Raw genomic sequence first — 23,093 nt, 5'->3', positions numbered from 1 at the left:
CCTCATGATGTGAGGGGCTTCACATAGGAACTTGGAAAAGTTCAGTGGAAGCCTCAAGTTACTTTAGTATCAGTGGGGAAGTACAGTGTTTTTACAAATAAATGGTAAGACCTCACCACAGACCTATTAAATTACAAATCCAGGACTTTTAGAGGACATTGTCTAAATCAGGCCTTTAGGGGTACAATCTATTCTATGTCATGTGCACTTGACTCTTTTCAAGACCCACATTCCTTTAGAACATACAGGCAACTCTGAAGTTACTCCCTTCCCCAGATACTCAAAAAGATCTTGCAGATGCAATTCCTTTGTCCTCTGCCTTCTGGCCCTGGACAGGTGGATAGAAAGGACAATACAGAGAGATTGGGAGTGGTGAATGAGCAGCCACACCCTTTTCCGGATTGGCAGATGTGGGTGGAATGTGTTCTGTGTCCATGCTAGAAATTAAGGCATTTCATAGTCACCAGTGGAATAATTCACTTAGGCAAGGGTCAGCCCCTATTATTATGAACAAGAAAGAGAAAGTGCACCTTATGCCAGGCATGGTGATACACATGTGTAATCTCAAGATTGGGGAAGCAGAGGCAGGAGGCTGGCTAGCCTGAGCTTCATGGCAAGACCCTTTCACAAAGTGTACCTTATAAGAGAGCCTTATTTGCAGCTACTACCTTGACTATGTGATGAAGCTGAGCATCCCCAACCTTGGAATACAGTGAGGCAGAAGTGTAAACACTGTGTCATCACGTGGCTGGTTTTCTTGCCAAATTAACCTGAATCTAATCAGAGAACAAATCAGCAACTGTAGATTCTTCTGTAAGGGCTCTGCCAAGAGCCACATGTCATGAAAGGTGAAAAAGAAAAAGTGGATAGGTTGTTGAGACTAAAGTAGACAAGGGGCAAAAGTGATGTGTGCTCCTTGATTTGATCCAGGATTAGAAGAAATTATAAGGGTGTCATGGTACAATTGGAGAGTTTTGGGCCAGGTGGAATTCGTGATATGGTGAATGGAGTGATGGTTTGGGGTTTTCTTTTTTTTTAATTAAGAAAAAAATTTCATTTTACACACCAATCAAAGATCCCCCCCCTTCTCTCCTCCCCACCAACCCCCCCACTCCCTCCTACAAGAAGGCAAGGCCTCCCTCCCATGGAGAGGCACATCCAGTAGAGGCAAGTTTGGGGTTTTCTAATGCTTCTGCAAATATGAATTAGTGAAAGCAGGTGCATTATGGGAAGATCTGGGTAAAGCGAACATGCTGGTGTTTATTCTTCTTGGAAGTTGACAGTTTTCAAAACCCTGTGTTGCGAAAACATAAATGGGGAACTTTCTTTTGGGCCCTGGGGGGCCAGGAGGGTGAGGAATAAACCCAGAATGTTGAGGACCTGCTGTGTTTCTTCGGGGTTTCTTTTCACTTTGTTGATCAGCTCACCGCGACATCCCAATAATATCTGTGTGGAAGTTGCTTCCAGCACATCCCCTGTATACCGCAGAGAGCAGAACTGATAGCCAGCAGGTTGGTGGGAAGTAGAGGCTAACTTCCGGTTTCTTTCTTCCCCAGCCTCAGACTCCTCATCTGAAGAGTGGGGTAAGCAGACTGACTGTGGCACCTGGGTTCCCTAGAAATGATGTAGTTTCACTGGGTACTCCTTGCGTTATCCATGAGAGTGCAAAGGACCATTTCTCAAGCCATATAGGAAATCTCAGGCCTTGCAGGATATCCTGAGGTAGGGCTCTTTTCTCTTGGCCCCACCTCCCCCTTGCGTTTCGGGAGACCCGGGACCAGTAGGAAGGCATCCCAGCCCTGAGCGCAACGAGGTCAGGCCAAACAACGCGGTTGTGTCATACTCTCTGGAACCCCCCGGGGGGGGGGGGGGACGGGGGCGGTGGGGGGGGGAGGTGGGAGGCGGGGAGGACCGGTTCTGGGGGTCCTGTTGACGCCTCCATGTGCCTACTGGCACCTTGCCTCCTCCTCCGCTGCTGCCGCCGCCACGCTCCCTTTGTCTGCAGCTTCCGATCCAGAAGGCGGGGTCGGCGCTCCTGGGGCTCCTGCATGTCTGCCACCACCGCGTGGCCCCACCGTCACCCCTCCCCTATTCTGGCTTTGAGAATTTTTTTCTCCACTAATCCTCATTAGCATTCATCCCGTCCCAGCAAAGCCCCCCTCCACCCCCTCCAAAAAGAAAACCCAAAACAAAAACAAAGGGAGCAAGTGTCCTGAGTTGCCCCCATCCACCTCTGTAAAAGCTTCTAAGGAAGACTGTGCCTACTCAGACTGATCTTTATGGTCTGTCTGTACCCCCACCCCCACCAGTTCCTTTTCCATCTATCTCGTTCCCCTCCCAAATCTGGTTTCTTGCCCTTGCTTTTCTTTGTTGATGACTTTACTTTCCAACCAGTCAAATGTCAAGGTGCCCCCAAAGTTCTCCACTCATTCTTCCACTTCATGACCTCCTCCTCATGATTTCAAATCAAGAATCATTTGCAATTAAATCCAGCAATAGCTGGGCTTAGTGGCGAATGCCTTTAACCCCAGCACTTGGGAGACAGAGGCAGGTGGACCTCTGAGTTCCAGGCCAGCCTGGGCTACAGAGTGAGTTCCATGACAGCCAGAGCAACAAAGAGAAACCCTGTCTCCAAAAAACAAAACAAACAAATATAAACATAAAACAAACAAACAAAAATTAAAACCCAGCAAGATACTCAAGTTGGCGGCTCTTGTTAAGTGTAGATGTAACCGAGTGCTGGAGATGTTTGTCAGTCTCAGGACTTTCAAGCTGCAACAAAGGAAACGTGGTGACACAGCCTGTAATCTCAGTGTTTAGAAGGCAAAGGAAAGAGGAACAGGAGTTTAAAGATATATCTGCACCAGGTGGTGGTGGTGGCGGCGGCGGCGGCGGCGGCGGCGGCGGCGGCGGCGGCGGCGCACGCCTTTAATCCCAGCACTTGAGAGGCAGAGGCAGGTGGATCTCTGTGTTCAAGGCCAGCATGATCTACATAGTGAGTTCCAGGACAGCCAGGGCTACACAGAGAAACCCTGTCTTGAAAAACCAAAAATTAAAAAAAAAAAAATTTTAAAGGTATATCTGTTACAGAGAAAGTATATTATAGGTAAAATCCTTTCTGAAAACAAAGAAGCAAGCATTTTAATTTCTCGTTAAGCCCCAACCCTGGAGTTGTCCCTCAGCCTTCCTTTCTTTTGTAAGGACATCCCTGGTCTCTGTGGACATTGGCAACAGCTTTCATTTTTATTGTAGTAAAGTACACATAATGTAAAATGTGCTATTAGTGACATTTCATCTATTCACAATGTTCAACCACTAACACTGGCATTCCAGAGTGTGTTCATTGCCTCCAAAGAGAACTGAGACCCATTAAACTGCCACTCCCCACTCACCTTCTTTCAGCTCCTGGCAACCATTACACTGTTTTCTGTCCCCATGGATTTGCCTGATGGAGACATTCCACTTAAATGGAATGCCATACAATATGTGCCTTTTGTGTCTGCTTTCTGTTGCTTAATATAAACCATTTTTAAGGTCCATCCATGTTCAGGCATCTCAGCAGGTTCATCTTTCCATTTTGCGATAGAACAATAATCCATTTTGCATGGATTGCAATTTATTTAGTGGTTGGTCCCATGTATGCAGGGGTCTCATTTGCTATGTACTGTTGGATATAGCTCTGCCTTGTTCCTTCCCATCACCTTCCAATTTATATTTTTGTTTCTCTGTGTAGCCTTGGCCGTCCAGGAATTAGCTCTGTAGACCAGGCTGGTATCAAACTCAGATTAAAGGCATGCGCCACCACCGCCTTTAATCCCAGCACTCGGGAGGCAGAGTCAGGCGGATCTCTGTGAGTTCGAGGCCAGCCTGGTCTACAGAGCGAGATCCAGGAAAGGCGCAAAGCTACACAGAGAAACCCTGTCTTGAAAAAAGAAAAAGAAAAAGAAAAAAAGTGTGCACCACCACCACTGGACCCAATTATATTCTTGAGCATGGGGTGGGGGCTATGTTTCAAGTCCTCCACCCCCACAGAGAAGCAGCTGCTACTCTTTTGCCTTACCTTTCAACTTTTTTCCTTTTAGTCTAGAGTTGGAACAGAACTCCTCCCGCTCTTAGTTTCCAGGCTTCTTTCAGGAATCACCAGTGCTTTGCCCCTGGGACTATGAGCTACTCTCAATACAAGATGCCCAGTCTAAGGGCCTCTGACAGGACACTGGAGATGACACATCTGGGACCCCATTTTCTTCATATCCTTCATTTACAAAGCAGATACCCACCCATAACCTCAGCATTGGGAAGGTGGAGACAGGACAAGGAGTTCAAGAGTTCAAGGCCAGCATGAACAACCAGGACCCTGCCTTAAAATAAAAACAGTTTGCTCTAGGTAATTTAAAATAATAGTATTGGGTTATGCACGTAGCTGTTTAGCATTATAGATGCACTAAACATTTATTGGTTGTGTATTTAATTTAAAAAAATTTAGATTTTTTTTTTTTTCATTTTTTGAGACCGGTCTCACCTGTGTACTTCTGGCTGGCCTGGAACAGGCTGTTTTTGAAGTTAAAGAGATCTGCCTGCCTGTGCTTTTCAAATGCTGGAACTTAATGCATGTGCCACTATGTTCAGTTTGGTTGTATATTTAAAAGTGGTTAATTTTATGTTAGGTGTATTCTACCACAATAATAATACTATATCAAATATCTTTGTAATTAAATTTGAAGAATAGTTGCCTTTTCTTAAAGTTAATTCCCTTCTAGTTAATTTATTTTTATACTTTGAGGTAAAATTTTGTTGGCTGTATGTCTGGAGGGGATACTGAGTCAGTCTGAAATGAGGAGTTCCCAGTGCCATAATATCTGGAGATGGCCACTGGGCTTGGGACCCCTGTCCCAGCCAAGGGTTCCAAACTCAGCAACAAATCAGGAAATAAGCAGACCTGGATGCTAAAGAGTCTACCATCCAGAGGAAACAAAGTCCCAGGCTAGAGAGTGGTGCTCCTGGGTGGCAATTGCTTGTGGACAGCAAGTACAGGTCTTTGAGATGATGTATTCTGTGTGTGGTGCTTTGGGTACTTCTGTTGTTTCAAAAAAGATGTTGTGATTGTGTACAAAAGCAGTCGTGCTAGTGCAGAAGGAAGGAGCAGCTGGTGTGAACAACCTTGAGACTTGTATTTGACTGCAATATAGGCCTTAGGGAATGCCAGCAAAGATGAGTCATATTGGCAACTGGAGTGGATTTGGAGGTATAGGAAGTGTTCGGAGATAAAGTATTCTGGATTGTTACAAAGTAGGTAGGTTATACTTGATAAAGGAAACATTTTTATTTGTTTTCTGCCAATAGTCTCCTCAGTAAGTGCCATTTTTCTAATACTGGAAACAAAGTAGACTCTTTTCAGATTACTCCAAAGGTGGTACAGGCTTGGATTTGACGAAGAAAATAATTTTTAACCCCACCCCACCCACCAAGTAATAGAGATGCTACTAGGCAGTTGATCTGTTGCTAAACTACACTCTCAGTCCAGAAACCTTTTCTAATGTTGAATTTTTTTCTTTGAGACAGGATTTCATGTATTTTAGGGTGGCCTCAGATATCCCTCTTGCCTCTGCCTCCAGATTGCTGGCATTAAAGGTGTGGGCTACCACCTCCCAGCTGTTCAGCCTGCTTTCTTATACAACTCAGGACTGTCTGCCCAGGACTAATGGTATCACCCATTAATGGTCTGCCCCCCCACATCAATTATTAATCCAAGATGATATCCCACAGATTTGCTTACAGGGAAATCTTATGGAGTCATTTATTAAGCCATAACCTTTCCTTTTTTATATATCTCCACAAGATCTCATATCCGCATCATCTCAATATAAAATACATTCCAAACTTTAAAAGCCCCATAATTAGGGCTGGAGAGATGGCTCAGTGGTTATGAGCATTGGCCTCTCTTCTGAGAACCTGGGTTCAATTCCCAGCACCCACATAGCAGCTCACAACTATCTGTAACTACAATTCCAGGGGATTTGACACCTTTACACAGACATACGTGCAGGCAAAATACTAATGCACATAAAATTAAAAAATAATCATTATAAAATAAAAAGTCCCACAGCCTTTGAAAATTCAAGCACTTTAAAATTTCAGTCTTCGCTGGGCGGTGGTGGCGCACGCCTGTAATCCCAGCATTCAGGAGGCAGAGGCAGGTGGATCTTTGTGAGTTGAGGCCAGCCTGGTCTACAGAGCTAGTCCAGTACAGGCTCCAAAGCTCCACAGAGAAACCTGTCTCAAAAGAAGAAGAAAAAAAGTTCAGTCTTGCTGGTCGTGGTAGTGTACAACTTTAATCCCTTAATCCTAACACTCAGGAGTCAGAGGGTTTGATGCCAGTCTGGTCTACAGAGGGTGCACCAGGGCTACACAAAGAAGCCCTGTCTCAAAAAAACCAAAAATAAATAAATAAAAGTTCAGTCTCTTTAAAGCATCCAAAATCTCTTTCAAAGTTTCTCTAAAATATCCAGTCTCTTTATTTAAAGTCACTCAACTGTGGACCCCTGTATAATAAAAAATAAGCAATGGCACAGTCACAGTCTGAACAGAGCAAAACCAAACTTCTAACTGTAAATAATTTATTGTCCAGTGTTGGGGATTCACTCACAACCTTCTTGGCACCACCAAAGGGCTTGGGTCACTTCTCAGGTTCCATCCTAGACCTGGATCCATTCTAAAACTGCTGCTGTTTTTTGTTTTTGTTTTTTTTTGTTTGTTTGTTTGTTTGTTTTGTGGTCCCAGGGAAGTTTTGTGGTGTATGCACCGTGTGTGTGTGTGTGTGTGTGTGTGTGTGTGTGTGTGTTAGTTATATGTATGTGTGTAGAGGTGTTTGTGTCTGTTGGCATGCATGTTGAGGCCAGAGGAGGATGCCAGATGTATTCTTTTATCACTTCAACTTTCAGTGAACCAGGCAATGATCTTCCAGGATCTACCTTTCTCAGGCCTCAATTCTGGGGCTATAGGCACATGCTTTACATGGATACTGGTAATTTGACCTCAGAATCTCATACTTTCAGATTCATCTCCCCAACTTTCTTTCACCTTTGTTTTTTTTTCTTTTTCTTTTATCTTTCTTTTGTTATTGTTGTTTATTTTTCAAGACAGGGTTTCTCTGTGCAGCCTCAGCTGTCCGATCCACTGGCTTTTGCCTCCTGAATGCTGAAAGGTGTGTATCACCACTGCCCAGCTTGACATTAACTCTTTATGTGACTGAGGATAATGTTAAACTCTTGATGCTCTTGCCTCCTCCTCCGTTGCTGTGTCTGGCTTTCCACCTGGGTTTTTGTTTTGTTTCAAATTTTATTTGTGTAAGTGCTTTGCCTTCATGTATTATATCTTTTTGTGCATCACATGTATGCAGTGTCTGTGGAGGCCAGAAAGGGGTGGGACTGGAGTTGGTTGTGAACTGCCATGTGGGTGCTAGGAATCAAACCCCGGTCCTCTGGAAGAGCAGCCAGTGCTCTTAACCACTGAGCCATCTCTATACCCCCCACTTTGGTTTTTGAGACAAGGTTTCATCTGGCTTGATACTCAACTGATTAATTCAGCTAGGCTAGCTGGCCAGTGAGCCCCAGGCATCCTCCTGTCCTACCTCTCCAGCTCAGGAATTACAAATGTACACCTTCTATCATTCAGCATTTCTCTCTCTCTCCCTTTCTCTTCTCTCCCTCTCCTCTCCTCTCTCTCTAAGTCAGAACCTCACTATATAGCCCTGGCACTTGAGATATATAGACTAGGTTGACCTTGAATTTACAGCAATCCACTTGCCTCTTCCTCCCAAGTGCTGGGATTAAAGGTGTGTACCACTATGCCTGGTACGCAGCGTTTGTCTTTTCTTTCTTTTTTTCCCCCAGTTTTTCAAGACAGGGTTTCTCGGTATAGTCCTGGAAGTCCTAGAACTATAGACCAAGCTGGCCTCAAACTCAGGATGGGTCTTGCCTCTGCCTCTTGAGTGCTGGGATCAAAGATGTGTGCCACTACCACTGAGCCCCAGCATTTTTTCTTAATATGTTTTTCTTAGGGTTTTATTTCTATGATAAAAAGGAAAATACTTTTATTTCAATATACACTTTCACATCACAGTTCATCATTGAAAGCATACTTTTCTTTCTTTCTTTCTTTCTCTCTCTCTCTCTCTCTCTCTCTCTCTCTCTCTCTCTCTCTCTCTCTCTCTCTCTTTCTAGACAGGGTTTCTCTATATAGCCCTGACTCTCCTGGATCTCACTCTGTAGACCAGGCTGTTCTCAAACTCAGTTGTCTGCCTGCCCCTGCATCCCGAGTGCTGGGATTAAAGGCTTGTGCCATCACTACCTAGCTCTTAGCCTACTTTCTTGTAGCACCCAGGACCACCAGCTCAGGGGTGGGATGGACCCTGTGGGATGGACCACCCACATCAATCATAAATGGAGAAAATGTACCACAGGCTTACCCAAAAAGCAATTTGGTGAGGACATATCCCCACCCCCTCGTTTGTTTTGTTTTGTTTTGGTTTTTTGAGACAGGGTTTCTCTGTAGCCCTGGCTGTCCTGGAACTTACTCTGTAGACCAGCACTTAACCTTCTGAGTGCTGGGATTAAAGGAGTGCCACCACCGCCTGGCAAAGGGATATATAATTCTCAGTTGAGGTTCCCTCTTCCCAGATAACTCTAGCTTGTGTTAAGTTGACATAAAACTAGCAGCACAGTATTCTAGGGATTGAACTAAAGGCCCTCAAGCACTTTTAGACTGAGCTATCTCCCCAGTCCATATGGCCTATCTGTGTGGCGTGCTGTGTAGATCTTTATCCCCCATGATCTTGGGGAGATTAGATTCTTCATTGTGCTCTGTCAGGTATCCATTCAACACACTTGCCTCTGTTTCTGGGACATAGTACAGATCCCATAGTTATTTGGGTGACAGACAGGTTAACTGTGTTAACAGTGGGACACTACTTCCTGAGCTTGCATGATGTGGCAAAATGAGGGTAAAGAAGTGTTCAGCACAAACAGGTGTTGAAGAGTATAGGCAGAGTTTTTCTGTGTCCCAGCAGTTGCTCCCAAATAACCACACAGAGGCTTATTATTAATTATAAATTCTCGGCCTTCTGCCTTCTGGCCCTTCCTGTTGCCTGGCATCCCTGGCCTGAGATGATGTGGTGCCTTGGCTCTGGCTTGTGGATGAAACCTGCTTCCGACTGTGAAGACTGAACTTTGGCCTGAGTGACTTGAGACCTTCTTGACTTGACTTTACACACAGATAAGTACATGTGAACAAGGTACAGGCACTTACCCCATCCTTGCTTTGGGCCATGGCAGTCTCCACACTTTTTTTTTTTTTAATTAAAGATTTTATTTATTTATTTATTTATTTTTTATTATGTATACAGCATGTATGACAGCAGGCCAGAAGAGGGCACCAGATCTCATTACAGATGGTTGTGGCCACGATGTGGTTGCTGGGAATTGAACTTAGGACCTCTGGAAGAGCAGTCAGTGATCTTAACCTTGAGCCATCTTGAGCCATCTCTCCAGCCCCCTCCACACTTGTTCTTTAATGGCAGATCTCAAACTGCCCATGAACCACCCTTGATCTTCCTTTCTCCCAGAGGGATTTCTGTGTAGTGATTTTCATGCAGCTTTTCTACTGCTGATGCCTTTAAAAGAAGCAAGTGTGAATCAGGTGGTGGTGGGTACCTGTAGTAATTGGTAGTGGCAGAAACATAAAGAGATTTCTAGGCTATAGGCCAGTCTGAATAACTTAGATTATGTCTTAAGTCCCCTACAAAAAGAAACATGCTCTTCCATAAGGTGAACTACTCCTTCCTGTGTACTGTACCTCTTTATGGATGACCAACTTGTTTGGCTGCTGTTACCAGGATATAAATGCCCTTAGTCTAGAACACACATGCTGCAGTCCAGAATGTGCCTTTAGTTGGTGCATACATGTTGTGAGTCTTTCTTTGTCCCACCAGCCAGCTCCCAAATCATGACTCAGAGACTTCTTATTAATTAGGAAAGCTTGGCCAATAGCTTAGGCTTATTTCTAACTAGCTCTTATAACTTAGAGAAACCTATTTCTATTAATTTACATACTGCCTCATGGCTTGTTACCTCATCTCCTACATGTCATGCTTCCTCCACATCTCCTTGAGACTCCACCCTTTGTCTTCACAGCATCCTCTGTGCCTGGAAATCCTGCCTAGCTATTGACTGTTCAGCTTTTCATTAAACCAGTCACAGTGACATATCTTTGTTTTGTATTGTTTGTTTGTTTATTTTTCAAGACAGGGTTTCTCTGTGTAACAGCCCTAGCTGTCTTGGAACTCACTTTGTAGACCAGGCTGGCCTCGAACTCAGAGATCTGCCTGCTTCTGCTTCCCAGGTGCTGGGATTAAAGGCTTGTGCCACTACTGCCCTATAGCATGAATCTTCAAAGTTGTTATTAATAAAATCAAACCTGGTGCCAGTTATTGGGGTGAATGTTGGAAGATCAGAGAAGCAGAACAATCCACAGCCACCTCACCTCGACAATTCCTCCACTGATCCTGTGTCCTCAGACTGGAAGCTTCTGAGTCCTCATCCTAATCAATCTCAGCTGAACTGCTGCTCAAAAGCCTAAAAGCTTAACCAGCCAAAAGCTTCTAGTTTCTGGACGTCACACCTTATATACCTTTCTGTTTTCTGTCATCGCTCCCTGGGATTAAAGACTCCACTTTCTGGGATTAAAGGTGTGTGTCACCATGCCTGGCTGTTTCAAATGTGGCCTTGAACTCACAGAGATCCAGAGGGATTTCTGCCTCTGGAATGCTAGGATTAAAGGCGTGTGCTACCACTGCCTATCCTCTGTGTTTAATATTGTGGCTGCTCTCTTCTCTGAGCCCAGATAAGTTTATTAGCATGCACAATGTTTTGGGGAACACAATACCACCACACTGTCCGGCCAGTCATACATCTTTACACAGTGTAATCAAATATATTGCAACACATAAACATGCTCTTAGTGGTTTGGTGTCCCCAGTCCCAACAATCCTAACAGGCATCCTTTTCATCCAGTACTGGGCTGGTTTGGGCCACCTTTCCCCTGAATGGCTTTGTTGCCCTTTGATGTCCTTTGCTAAGTAGCTACTGAGTTTTGTTTTCTTAGGGCTGTGTGATCATAAAGCAGGGTGTTTGCCTTGCTCCAATTACATCTCTGGTCTATTTGGATTTTTTGGAGCTTGTAATAGGTGACAGCAAGGGATATGTAAGTGCAGAGAGTATCCTGAGTGTCTTACAGCTGAGTCCTAGCATTTAGACACTGCTGCCTGTGTGAATTGAAGGGGAGGCTGATGGCCATTTTTTTTTCAGTCCTGGAAATAGAACCTAGAGCCTTGTGCATGCTAAGCCAATGTTCTACCACTGAGCTACGTGCCTAGGCCTGAATGCCTTTTACAGAATTGTAGCCTGAAGGTAAGAAATGCCCATAACAGTTGGGGACCAGGCAGGCAGGGTTCCATTTAGGATAAGAGGTGTTGTCTTTGGCCATGTACCTGGTCCCACATGGCTTTGTGCAGTGCCTCATGTATTTCCATCTTATTGTGAATCTTTACCTGCTCTAGAAGGATTTCTTACTTCTCTGTCCTATCTACCTTTACCAGTTCTTGAGAATGACCATGACCTGAAGAGGGAGAGGAGTCTGAGGGGTATGGCCACCATTTGGGCCAGGAGAGCCCTCTGGCCAGTTACAGGCAGTCTCTCTGATGGCTCCTTTTCTGAGGTACTAAGACTGTTCCCAGCCCCCACCTGCCTGCCCTGCAAGCTCTTCCCTGTGCCTGGGCCTGGTTTCCATAGTAACGCAGCTGCTGGGTAACTTAATGATTCCAGGGAGAAAGGCATTCCTACAGTTCTGTGTCACCTGAACATCCCACCCTGTGCTTGTGCTTGTCTTCCTGCCCTGGGATTTTCAGGGTAACTCCTTCCACACAGAAACTTCCAGATCATCTCTGACCTCTTCTGTCTCTTTGTTTCCACTTAAGGGTAGTGATGAGTTAGTAGATGTTACAAAACAAAACTAAGTAGTGAGCTGGAGCACTGGCTGATTTCCTGGTGTAAACACTACTATAGCTCATTTCAAGCCACTACTATGAGCCACCACTGAGCAGAGTAAAGAAATGTGCAGCCACACATCATCCAGTGTTTACTTCCAGACACACAGAATGAAAATAATGCCAAGCACACGGATGACAGTAAAGTGTAGTAAAGCAATTAGAGAGCCAGGAGGCTTAGTTTTTATTGCCTTTGTTTCTAATTCCATTCATTCAGTTGGAAGTTTCTCAGTCACAATGCTGACATTAATGTCTGTTTTTAACAGCTGACTCCAGCCACTTCAAGGGAGGCAATTCCTCACATCCTTGTCAAAGGCCTTTCCTGACACACACCTTGGCTAGTGTCCTGTGTATAGCCCCTTCCCCAGTCTGCCTGGCTAACTGTGGCCTCTACAGTAGACTACTTTTCTGGCCCTCCCCTCCCCTTCTCTTTCTCTCTCTTCCTCCCTACTCCCCTATTTCCCTACTCCTCCTCCCCTTCCTTTTGTTTTGTTGTTTGTTAGAATCTCATGTAGCCCAGGCTGATCTCTAATCCTTCATATAGAGGAGGCTGACCTTGAATTCCTGATTCCTCTGCCTCCTGAGTGCTGAGTGTGCCACCATACCCAGCTCCATCTGATTTTTTTAGAAATACTATTCTAGAAATGTTTTGCTTGAAAGAAGCTGTTTCCGTTGAAGATGTTCCAGTAATTCCATTTCAGGAAAGACTTATCTAGTGTGGTAACCACAGATTACATAGATACATGAAAAATACACCAATTCTTTTTTGTTGTTGTTGTCGGTTTTTTTTTTGTTTTGTTTTGTTTTTTTTGTCTGAGACAGGGGTTTCTCTGTTTCACAGCCCTGGCTGTCCTGGAACTCGCTTTGTAGACCAGGCTGGCCTGGAACTCACAGAGATCCACCTGCCTATGCCTCCTGAGTGTTGAGATTAAAGAAGTGTGCTATCACCACCCAGCTGTTGTATTCTTTATATCAAAAAATTGGAAATGGTCTTCTTATTATATAGTAGGGACAAGGCCAGTAAGGTTTGAAGGATCTGCCCCTACCTTATAATACACACAGAGAAAAGACTGGCAGGAAGTATGTCCACAGGGTCACAGCATTACATACGTCCCTGAGATCACAAGCAATTTTGGTTTTCTGTAGTTTTAAAAATGTTCTACAATGGACTGGTATTTCTCTTATATTCACAGAAAATGGGATTTTTGATGTTTGGGTTTTTTTTTTTTTTTTTTTTTTTTTTTTTTTTTTTTTTTTGAGATAGGGCCTCATGTAGCCCAGTTGATATCAAACTCTTGATTTTCCTTCTTTCACCTCCCAAATTCTGGGATTACAGGCATAACCCACAACAAAAATGGAGGTTTTCATAAAGCACTTTGTAGAACATGAAAGTTCAGAAGGAAAACCAAAAGAATCCATGCAGTGGTGGCACACCCCTTTAATTCCAGCACTTGGGGGCAGACACAGGCAGATCTCTGTGAGTTTAAAGCTAGCCTGGTCTGTAGAGAGTTCCAGGACAGTCAGGGCTACACAGAGAAGCCCTGTCTCAGAAACAACAAAAACAAAATTTTTTTAAAAAAAGAAAGTTCATTATGTCCTATCTACAAGGACATAATGAAATAGCACAGGGCTGTTTGGGCTACATGGGTTCACAAAAAATGGAAAATGTTTCTGAGTGAGAGGGGTCCATGAAGACAGCTTGGACTTCTTTCAGACGGCTCATGTTGTAGGGCTAAGCTGTCATGTTGCATATACCAGCACAAATGTGCAGTCTAATTTGGCATCTCTGTGAGAAACAGGCATGTACTGATCCTATGAGTGCATGACACAGGATCTTTGTGGATTTGCAAATATTGGGGCAACTAGGCAAAGCAGAGGACTCACAACTGCATTTTCTACAACTGTATGGAGCCACCGCCATAGCTAAGGGATTTCTGACTCCTTGCAAGTGCTCTTCGCCTGTTTGTTTTCTTTTTTCCTCTTCCCTCACTCTTCCTCCTTCTTTCTTTAAGTCTGACAGGGTCTCTTGTAACCCATGCTTGTTTGTTATTTAGTTAAGGGTGACTTTGAACTTCTGATCTTCCTGCCTCTTGGCCTCCTTTTTCTGAGGTCTTGTATTAAAGGCACAAGGTACCATACCCACCTCTTGTTTTTGTGTGGGTAGGATTTAGGGTTTTGCTATGTATGTCAAGCTGGCCTCAAACTCACAGTGATCCTCTCCAGCCTCTCAAGTGTCACCTCTATATTTGGCCCATCACTTTCATTGCACTTACTCAAGGATGCTGCCTACCTCTCCTCTATGTGGGGGTGATGGCTGGCTCTATGCCAGTAAGTTCAACCCTGTGAGGAACAATGGGTATGGTCTTGCTCAGTCTAGAAAGGTTTTTCAGCAACTGCCATATCCAAAAACTGCTTCCTGTTTCCCTTGCTGGCCTTTGACAAGTACCTTGAATCTGTCTGTTATGTCCCATCGCTTTTTTTTTTTTTTTTTTTTTTTTTTTTTTTTTTGTCTCATATCCAAGGAAGACCTAAGGAGTGAAGCAAACTGCTCCAGAAGTTAACAGACTCTGGCTGGGCTGAGGGCAGCCTTCTGCTAAGAGGTACTTTGCTCAACACCCAGCTGGGGCTGCCTGCCTACTTTCCCACCCAGTGATGGGCTTCCTTCCTTTCCCTGTCAGGGTCTCAGCCTGCTTCTCTCCGAAAGACCACCCCCTGCACCCCCACCTCCTGACCATCATTCTCCTCTTCCTACCTAGCTGTTCCCAGTCCCCTACTTCTGCCTTATCTTCCTTTGCCCCTCATTCTGGCCACTGTACAGGCTTTCCCTGACTCAGTTTGTTCACCTGGTTGTGCCTAATTTTCCTCATCTGCACAACAGAGGCAATATTTGTATCTCCCTTAAAGTTGTCAGGGCTTTGGATTTTGTGAGTACTCGTTTTAGGAGCCCTGCCTGCAACCTGGTACATAGCAAGTGCCCAGGAAATTGTGCTGGCCTTGTAAGATTCACCATTTGGCACCTCTTTTAGGACACTTGTATTTTTTTTTTAAATGTTAGGAGTCTCTTCCTCTTCAGCAAGTCAGTTGTCATCAGAAGGAACAGCCCATTTCCTTATACATTTTACTGTTTTCTTCATTTCTCCTTCCCTGTGTTCATTGCTTTGCTGTACTCGGTCATCCTCTGGCCCTAGTGTTGGGTAAGCACAAATTGACACTCACTGAGGTTGGCTAGTTTGTCTCAGTCATCATCAAGGGACTCTGGGTTTTTTAGATGCTAGCTCTGGCATCAGTGAGTGCTGCCAGAGGAGAGGCAGATCCTGATGGGAGGATCAGAGAAATTTGTATGGTTCCTGGTGGAGGAGGGACTGCAGATGTTTTGAGGTGATGGCAGAACTTTCAGACCCTGTACACATACTCACCTGGCTTTGAGGGAGTCACAATACTCAGAACTCTGGGTTGGAGGCTGACGAATGGGGTCTGCCTGGGAAAGAGGGCACCAGGGGTAGCTAGGGCTGGGTGGAGAACATATTTCTTGGTTGAACAGGTCTGGGTGCTGGTTAGCAGCTTAGGGTCCTGCTGGCCTTCACCTCCAGAGGGGAGAAGCCGGCTCATGAGTGTTCTCACAGAGGCATATCTCTGCCACAGGTGAACGGGAAGGAGCTCTCCAAGCTGTCTCAGGAGCAAACCCTAGAGGCCCTGCGTGCCTCCAAAGAACCCCTGGTGATCCAGGTGCTGAGACGCAGCCCCCGTCTGCGGGGGGACAGCTCCTGCCATGACCTTCAGCTGGTGGACAGTGGCACTCAGACCGACATCACCTTCGAGCATATCATGGCACTGGGCAAGCTGCGCCCACCCACCCCACCCATGGGCATCTTGGAGCCGTACGTCCTTTCTGAGCTGTGAGTTGCCCTCAGGAGGGCCTGGGCCCTGCCTCCAGAGAGGACACGCCACCTGGGGCAGTTGTCCCCATGTGACCCACAGGTGGCTTGCTGCAGCTCTAGCCATGGTGGGGAAACCCAACTCAGTTGCCACTCTTGAGTAGGAAGCAGGCTCCTTGACCTCTATAGCTGACAGTGGCACTTGGGCTCAGAAACCTCCAGGCCTCTGGCCTCAGGCCTGGTGCCAGCTGGCAGAAAGGCTAAGGGGGAGCCTCTGTGCCCAGGACTTGGCTGCTCCTCCATCCTCTTTCTTCTTCTGCCCCATCTTCTCTGCCTCCTTACAAGCATCTCTCCTTGAATCTTCTTGCATCCCTTGTCTGTCTCATTCTTCTACCTGCTCTGATTTTCCTCCATCTCTTCGGCTTCTTTCTTTGGCCTTCTCAAAAGAAGGGCCTTTCATCCTGGCCTGGTGGCTGTGACCATGCGAGCAGCACTGACTCATTCTACTAATTCCACTGGGGGATGCAGGGAGGTGGTTGTGGGAACCCTTTTGTTCAGAGAGGTAGGCCAGAGGGCAGTGAGTAGTCAGTCTTTGGGAGCAAAGAGGGCAACCCCTCCCTGGAGGCAGAGGGGTGCTTGTCTGCTCTGCAGAAGGCCAGGGTAACTCCTGAGAGTTCTGCATGAGTGGGAACAGTGCCAAAGGCAGCCTGGGCACTTAGAGCTTTGGAGAAATCAGCCCCTGGTCTAGGAGTTGGGATGGGGAGAACAAGGTGTGCTTACCTAGGTCCCTAGGATGGATCCCTACGAGCTCTTATTTGAGGAGCATTCCTGATCCTTCCACAGCATTTGTATAGATCAGAAAGGAGGGTTCTAGAGGCAGCAGCTTGGCCACTTTCTCTAGAGAGTACATCTAGAACAGGGTTCTCTGCTTACTACACTGGGACTGGCCAGCTTGGAGCTGGGGCTAGGGTGCTAAAGAAGCAGATAGCCCATCTGACCCCCCCTTCTCCTGGGCAGCCCCCCCATCAGCCATGAGTATTATGATCCAGCGGAGTTCATGGAGGGCGGCCCGCAGGAGGCAGAGCGAATGGACGAGCTGGAGTACGAGGTGAGCCTAGTGGCTGGCCTGGCCGTTCTGGCTAGCCAGAACCTGCAGTGTGCTGGAGTCTGAGCAGGCTCACTTTCTGCAGCTCTGCCCAGGCTTGGCTCCTGCTGCCCCCTGGTGGCTGGGCCTCATGACCCTTCCCAGTAGAGAGCAGCCTGAGTCAGGGAGGGTGTGGGTGAGGTGGTGTGTTCCTTCTGTCTATGTTGGTGACTCTGTGTCCCACGCATGTCTGTGTCCTATGTATCCTGTACATCCTATGTCTTGGGCGTTTCCTGGTAGGGAAACCACTGAACACTCGCGTCATTTAGGATGGTAAGAGAGGGTAGCCCTCAAAGTCAGGGGCTGCATATACTCAGTTTAGGTAATTGAAGCAAAAGACATAGGAGTGCTGGGGGTGCTAGGAACTAGGGTCTGGGCCAAGGCTGCAGCCAAGGCTGTAGGCATCCCTTCTCATACACTTCAGTTCTTTATAACTCTACTTCCTCCCCTACCCCTGTGGCAGGAGGTGGAGCTGTGTAAAAACAGCCACCAAGACAAGCTGGGCCTGATGGTGTGCTACCGCACAGATGATGAGGAGGACCTGGGCATCTACGTTGGAGAGGTATGGAGAGGTGCTGTGGCAGGCTGTGGCACACAGAGCCCCAGAGCTGTTCTAGCTGAGCTTTGTGGTCTCTCCACAAAGCCTGCCCAGACTTTAGAGCTGTCCAGAGGCCTAACAATAGGTTACAGTAGGTTGTGGGTGTTAAGGCCATGGTGGGCATGGTTTCAGTATATCTAGGGAGACAGTCCTGTCTGTGCCCAGACATCAAGGACTTAAACACCCCACCTCTTCTCTCCCCTACTTTCTTCCCTTTGGCAGATGTCTGTGTGTCCAGCAGCAGCCCCTCCACTAGCACTATCCTACTAAAGCTACCCTTCCAAATGGAAAAAAAATCCCAGACTTGATGTATGAAGAAGTGTCCAGCCACATGGCAGTACCTAGCTCCTGGCCAAAATAAATAAATAAATAAATAAAAAAGCCTCTGAATTGGGTAGCTCATGCCTCTGTAATCCATGCACTTGGGAGGTTCAGGAGTTCAATGTCACCCTTGACTACATTGTGAATTTGTGAATTTGAGGTCAGCTTGAGTTGCATGAGACTCTATTTCAAAAACACAACAAGTTGGGTATGGGTAATTGTGTTTTTAAACCCAGCACTCAGGAGGCAAAGGCATGTAGATTTGTGAGCTTGAGATTAGCTAGAGCTACATAATGGGACTGTTTTAAAAAGGCGTGTATGGGGCTGTATTCTGGAAGGATGGTTCTTACTGGTCTTCCAGAGGACCTGATTTCAATTCCCAGAACCCACATAGGATATCTTACAATCACCTCTAACTCCAGCTCCAGGGGGTCCAAAACCTTCTTCTGGACTCTACCAGTACCTGTACTCACACATGCACATATATACAAAAAAAATTTAAAAATTAAAATAAAATGAATCTTTCTTCAAAAAAGTTGGGGGTACAGTTCAGTGGTAAAGTGCTTCCCTAGTATACACAAGGCTCTAGGTTCCTTAACACTGAAAAAGAGAAAGGCTTTGATGCAAGAGTATAGCAGTACAAGGAATAGAAGCAAAATACAGAAGTGTTGGGTAGTGGCTGGGGAGCTACTTCTGGTCATTCTGTTTCTCCCAAGCTGAGGGAGCAAACTGCCTGGGCCCATTGACCTGCCCCTGCTTCCTAGAGCTTGGAAGCTGCTACTTTGAGGTGAGGTGGGAAAGTGAGCAAGCCTGGGCATTTGCCTTGGGAGCACCCCAAGGTGAGGCTACCCCACACATACCCACTTGCACTGAAAAGGACACCATAGGTGCCCAAGTCCCCAAGATGCATGTGTCCTGCAGGTAAATCCCAACAGCATTGCAGCCAAAGACGGCCGGATCCGTGAGGGAGACCGAATCATCCAGGTGAGCACTCAAGATCAGGTTGCCATGCCTGCCCTGTGGCAGCCCTGTCCTCTCTCTCCATGATCCATTCTTAGATCTTTTCTGCTGAAAATCTGGCCTTCTACCCTGGAACCTGGACCAAATCTTACCTCTGTTCTGCTTAACTGCCCTGAGTGGCTCACATGTATCCCTGCCAGCACCCCCTGCCCTCTTTTCCCTGTATTTCTGCTCCCCCATTCTCTGAGCACACATGCTCTTACACAGGCCAGGCCATCCTTTCCCCTGATGCATTTTGCTTATTTATGCCTTCCCAGAGTTCAAGAGCCTATCCTTTGTACAGTTAGAGTCCTCCATTAGCATTCTTATTGATTGTACCCTGGACCTCTGCAGATTAACGGAATGGATGTCCAGAACCGAGAGGAGGCAGTGGCTATCCTGAGTCAGGAGGAGAACACCAACATCTCCCTGCTGGTGGCCAGGCCTGAGAGCCAGGTGTGTGTGTCTACCTGATAGGGTGACAGGGCCCCTCACAGGCTTTCTGTCTTGAAAGCTGCTAGTCTGTTTGATTTCACTGAGAGCATGGGCCTAGGGCAATGTGGAGGGGTATTGGGGAAATCTTTAAAGTGTTGGCTAGCTCATGTCTGTCTCTGCAGCTAGCAAAGCGGTGGAAAGACAGTGACAGAGATGACTTCCTAGATGACTTTGGGTCTGAGAATGAAGGGGACCTTAGTTCCCAGAAGCTGAAGTCACCCCCTGCCCAGCAGGTGAGGAAGGACGAAGGCCTGCTAAGTGGGGAGGGCAAGAGAGAGGGAGGAAGGAGAAAGGGACTGTAGGTGTACATGGTCTCCGAGCCTGGGCCATGAACTTTCTAGTCCTCCTGCATCACATTTGTTTGTGAAAACCAACCTGACTGTGTTTGTCATTTCTGTCCCAGACTGGAAATGATGAAAAGGGGGCTCCTGATGGGGGCCCAGGCTTGAGCAACAGCCAGGAGTTGGACAGCGGTGTAGGCCGGACTGATGAGAGTACCCGCAATGAAGAGAGCTCTGAACATGACCTGCTGGGTGATGAGCCCCCCAGCACCACCAACACCCCTGGAAGTCTGCGCAAGTTTGGCCTGCAAGGAGATGCCCTGCAGAGCAGGGATTTCCACTTCAGCATGGACTCTCTGCTGGCCGAGGGGGCAGGACTGGGAGGGGCTGACCTGCCTGGGCTCACTGATGAGGAGTATGAACGTTACCGGGAACTGCTGGAGATCAAGTGCCACCTGGAGAATGGCAACCAGCTAGGCATCTTCTTCTCCCGGGCCTCCAGTGGCAATAGTGCCCTGGATGTCAACCGCAATGAAAGCCTAGGCCATGAGATGGCCATGCTGGAGGAGGAGCTTCGACACCTAGAGTTCAAGTGCCGCAACATTTTGCGGGCACAGAAGATGCAGCAGTTGCGAGAGCGCTGTATGAAGGCCTGGCTGCTGGAGGAGGAGAGCCTCTATGACCTAGCAGCCAGTGAGCCCAAAAAGCACGAACTGTCTGATATCTCTGAACTACCAGAGAAATCAGACAAGGATAGCACCAGTGCCTACAACACTGGGGAGAGCTGCCGTAGCACTCCACTGCTTGTGGAGCCTCTGCCTGAGATGCCTCTGAAGCGATCTGCTGCTGGCAATTCCAACTTGAACCGAACCCCTTCTGGCCCTCCTGTCACCACCCACCCCAAGGGGGCTCCTTCACCAGGAAGCCCTGCCAAGTTCCGATCACTCTCTCGGGATCCTGAGGTGGGCCGGAGACAGCACACAGAGGAGCGTGTCCGCCGCAACACCAAGACAGGTGTTCCTCTGGAGCGTGTAGGCCCTGAAGGCAGCCCTTATCTCTCCAGGCGTCATCGTGGCCAGGAGAGTGAGCACTACCACAGCTGTGTGCAGTTGGCCCCACCACGCACCCTGGAGGATCTGGGCCATGGCTCCTTGAGCTTGGCTAGTGGTCCTCGGGTGGGTGGGGTGGTGGCTGCAGCTGTCGAAGCGCCCCGAATGGAGTGGAAAGTGAAGGTTCGAAGTGATGGAACCCGCTATGTGGCTAAGCGGCCTGTGCGAGATCGGCTGCTGAAGGCTAGGGCCCTGAAGATCCGGGAGGAACGCAGCGGCATGACCACTGATGATGATGCAGTAAGTGAAATGAAGATGGGCCGTTACTGGAGCAAGGAAGAGAGGAAGCAGCACCTGATCCGAGCCCGGGAGCAACGGAAGCGGCGTGAGTTCATGATGCAGAGCCGCCTGGAGTGTCTAAGGGAGCAGCAGAATGGTGACAGCAAGCCTGAGCTCAACATCATCGCACTGAGCCACCGTAAGACCATGAAGAAGCGAAACAAGAAGATCCTGGACAACTGGATCACAATCCAAGAGATGCTGGCCCATGGTGCCCGCTCAGCTGATGGAAAAAGGATCTACAACCCTCTGCTCTCTGTTACCACTGTCTGAGCTGCCCCAGCAGAAGCCCAGCCCAGGTCTAGAAAGCCTGACCCTCACCCTCCCTTAGAATCTAGTGTGTGTCTATGTGTGTGCTTGTACGCTGTGCTCATGTACACTCCTGTATTTGTATGTGTGCACAGACCTTTGGTAATAGAAAGCCCCTAGAAGGGACACTTCTCTCCCACCACCTATTTCCTTCTCCCCAAGAGGCTATGCCAACAGCCAGCACAGAGGGCATACCCATAAAGGGCAACTGTGTGTTTGTGCATGTTTGTGTACATACACAGTGCTCTTGGTGTGTTCCTGGAGACAGGGAAGTCAGTGCAGAGAGAGGTGCAATAGACTATCCTAAGCACAAGAGAATTTCCAGCTTCTTGCTGAGCACAGCCTCTCCCCACCCCTGGAAGCTGCAGTTATTTGTAGAAAAAGGCAACCCTAAATTTTGTGGTTTTTCTCCTTTTCTGTGCTTGCCAATAGTTGTTTTCTGTTTTGTGGACCTGCTCTAGGGGCTGGCAGATCCTTCAGGCAGCCTGACAAAGGTGGACCCCACCAAATGCTGGCTGGGAAGGAGGTTGGGGGGAGGAAAAGAGGGAGGGTTGGGTGGGAGGGAAAGGAAGGGGATGGGGAAGAATAGGAAGCAGCTGTCCTGGTGGTCTCTACTCTGAGGGGTGGCAGGGAGGATCTGAGTTGGCTTTTCAAAGTGCACCCATGAGGCCCACCTCCTTCCCCAGTGACTTTCTGAAAGTGAAGTCACAGGGATTATGGGCACAGTATCCATCCAAAAAGCATTTGCTGACCCCTGGCCTATGCCATTTGGAACAGAGCCACTCTTTTTAGTGGCCTGATCAAGGAGCTTAGATGTCCAGGGGTTTGAGAAGCCAAACCCAATGAGCAACAGGCAAGACCTCACCTAGCCTAGAGAAGATGTGGTGGGAGTTGGGAGGCCTGGACCCAGAAAAAGGAAGGTTGGCTGAGTGAGAGATGCTTAGAACCTCTTTCAGCAATGCAACTTTCTAATGTGCCATGTTTTATGCCTCTCTGGCTTGGTGAAGCTCATATTGGAGGCTACAGGATACCCCTATTCCCTACCTACATCCCAAGAATAAAGCAAGCTGCCTTTTTACTCTGTTGATTGGGTTCCCTGTGTTCATTGTCATCATGCTGTTTGTGCTCGGAGTCAGTTCATTAGTTCCTAAATGCCCAGATTTCTACAGCAAATTGGTGGTAGGCAAGATGCCAAGATGGATGTGAGTGGGAAATCGGAGGGCCCGTTCCCAGAAGCTGAATCCTGTTGCTGGGAAGGCTGGGTCACAAGGACACAGCCTCATCGCCCTGCCACTTAACAGCTCTGGATGGGAATGTACATTACAACCATGCTGGTGAATAGGGAAGGGAAAGAGGCTTGTAGGAAGTGGTGGGAATGGGAGAGCAGAGGGCTAGATACTGGCTCCAGGTGCTTTTAGGGGTTTCTCCAGCTTTCTACCACTTCCCAGTGAAGGAGACTACTGCAAGCTCTGGAGTCATCCTAGTCTCTGGTGGTGGGGTCTTAGGACCAGGATGTGGGCTGATACTGATGCTGCCTTGGCTAGCTCAGGGAAAGGTGGCATCAGGATGGCTGGCAGCACTAGGTT

General features: G+C 47.4%; 1 protein-coding gene across 4 annotated transcripts in view; it reads left to right on the top strand.

Moving 5' to 3' along the window:
• The window catches only part of Pdzd4 (PDZ domain containing 4), a 30,294-nt gene extending 7,702 nt beyond the window's left edge, over nucleotides 1-22,592 (top strand). The window contains exons 2-8 of one of the 4 annotated variants that reach the window (XM_028888503.2): nucleotides 15,740-15,993; nucleotides 16,990-17,080; nucleotides 17,580-17,678; nucleotides 18,957-19,019; nucleotides 19,389-19,490; nucleotides 19,652-19,762; nucleotides 19,933-22,592. In XM_028888503.2, the coding sequence (XP_028744336.1) occupies nucleotides 15,740-15,993; nucleotides 16,990-17,080; nucleotides 17,580-17,678; nucleotides 18,957-19,019; nucleotides 19,389-19,490; nucleotides 19,652-19,762; nucleotides 19,933-21,471 (2,259 nt within the window). In that variant the 3' untranslated portion in view covers nucleotides 21,472-22,592. The remainder of the gene's footprint in view (nucleotides 1-15,739; nucleotides 15,994-16,989; nucleotides 17,081-17,579; nucleotides 17,679-18,956; nucleotides 19,020-19,388; nucleotides 19,491-19,651; nucleotides 19,763-19,932) is intronic. The other 3 variants (XM_028888506.2, XM_028888505.2, XM_028888507.2) reach the window with 3 other exon arrangements.
• Nucleotides 22,593-23,093: the final 501 nt, after the last annotated feature.

Source organism: Peromyscus leucopus, chromosome X (genome assembly GCF_004664715.2).
Source record: "Peromyscus leucopus breed LL Stock chromosome X, UCI_PerLeu_2.1, whole genome shotgun sequence".
Classification (NCBI taxonomy): domain Eukaryota; kingdom Metazoa; phylum Chordata; class Mammalia; order Rodentia; family Cricetidae; genus Peromyscus; species Peromyscus leucopus.
The sequence above is the reverse complement of the archived record's forward strand: the minus strand, read 5'-3'. Positions and strand labels throughout refer to the sequence as shown.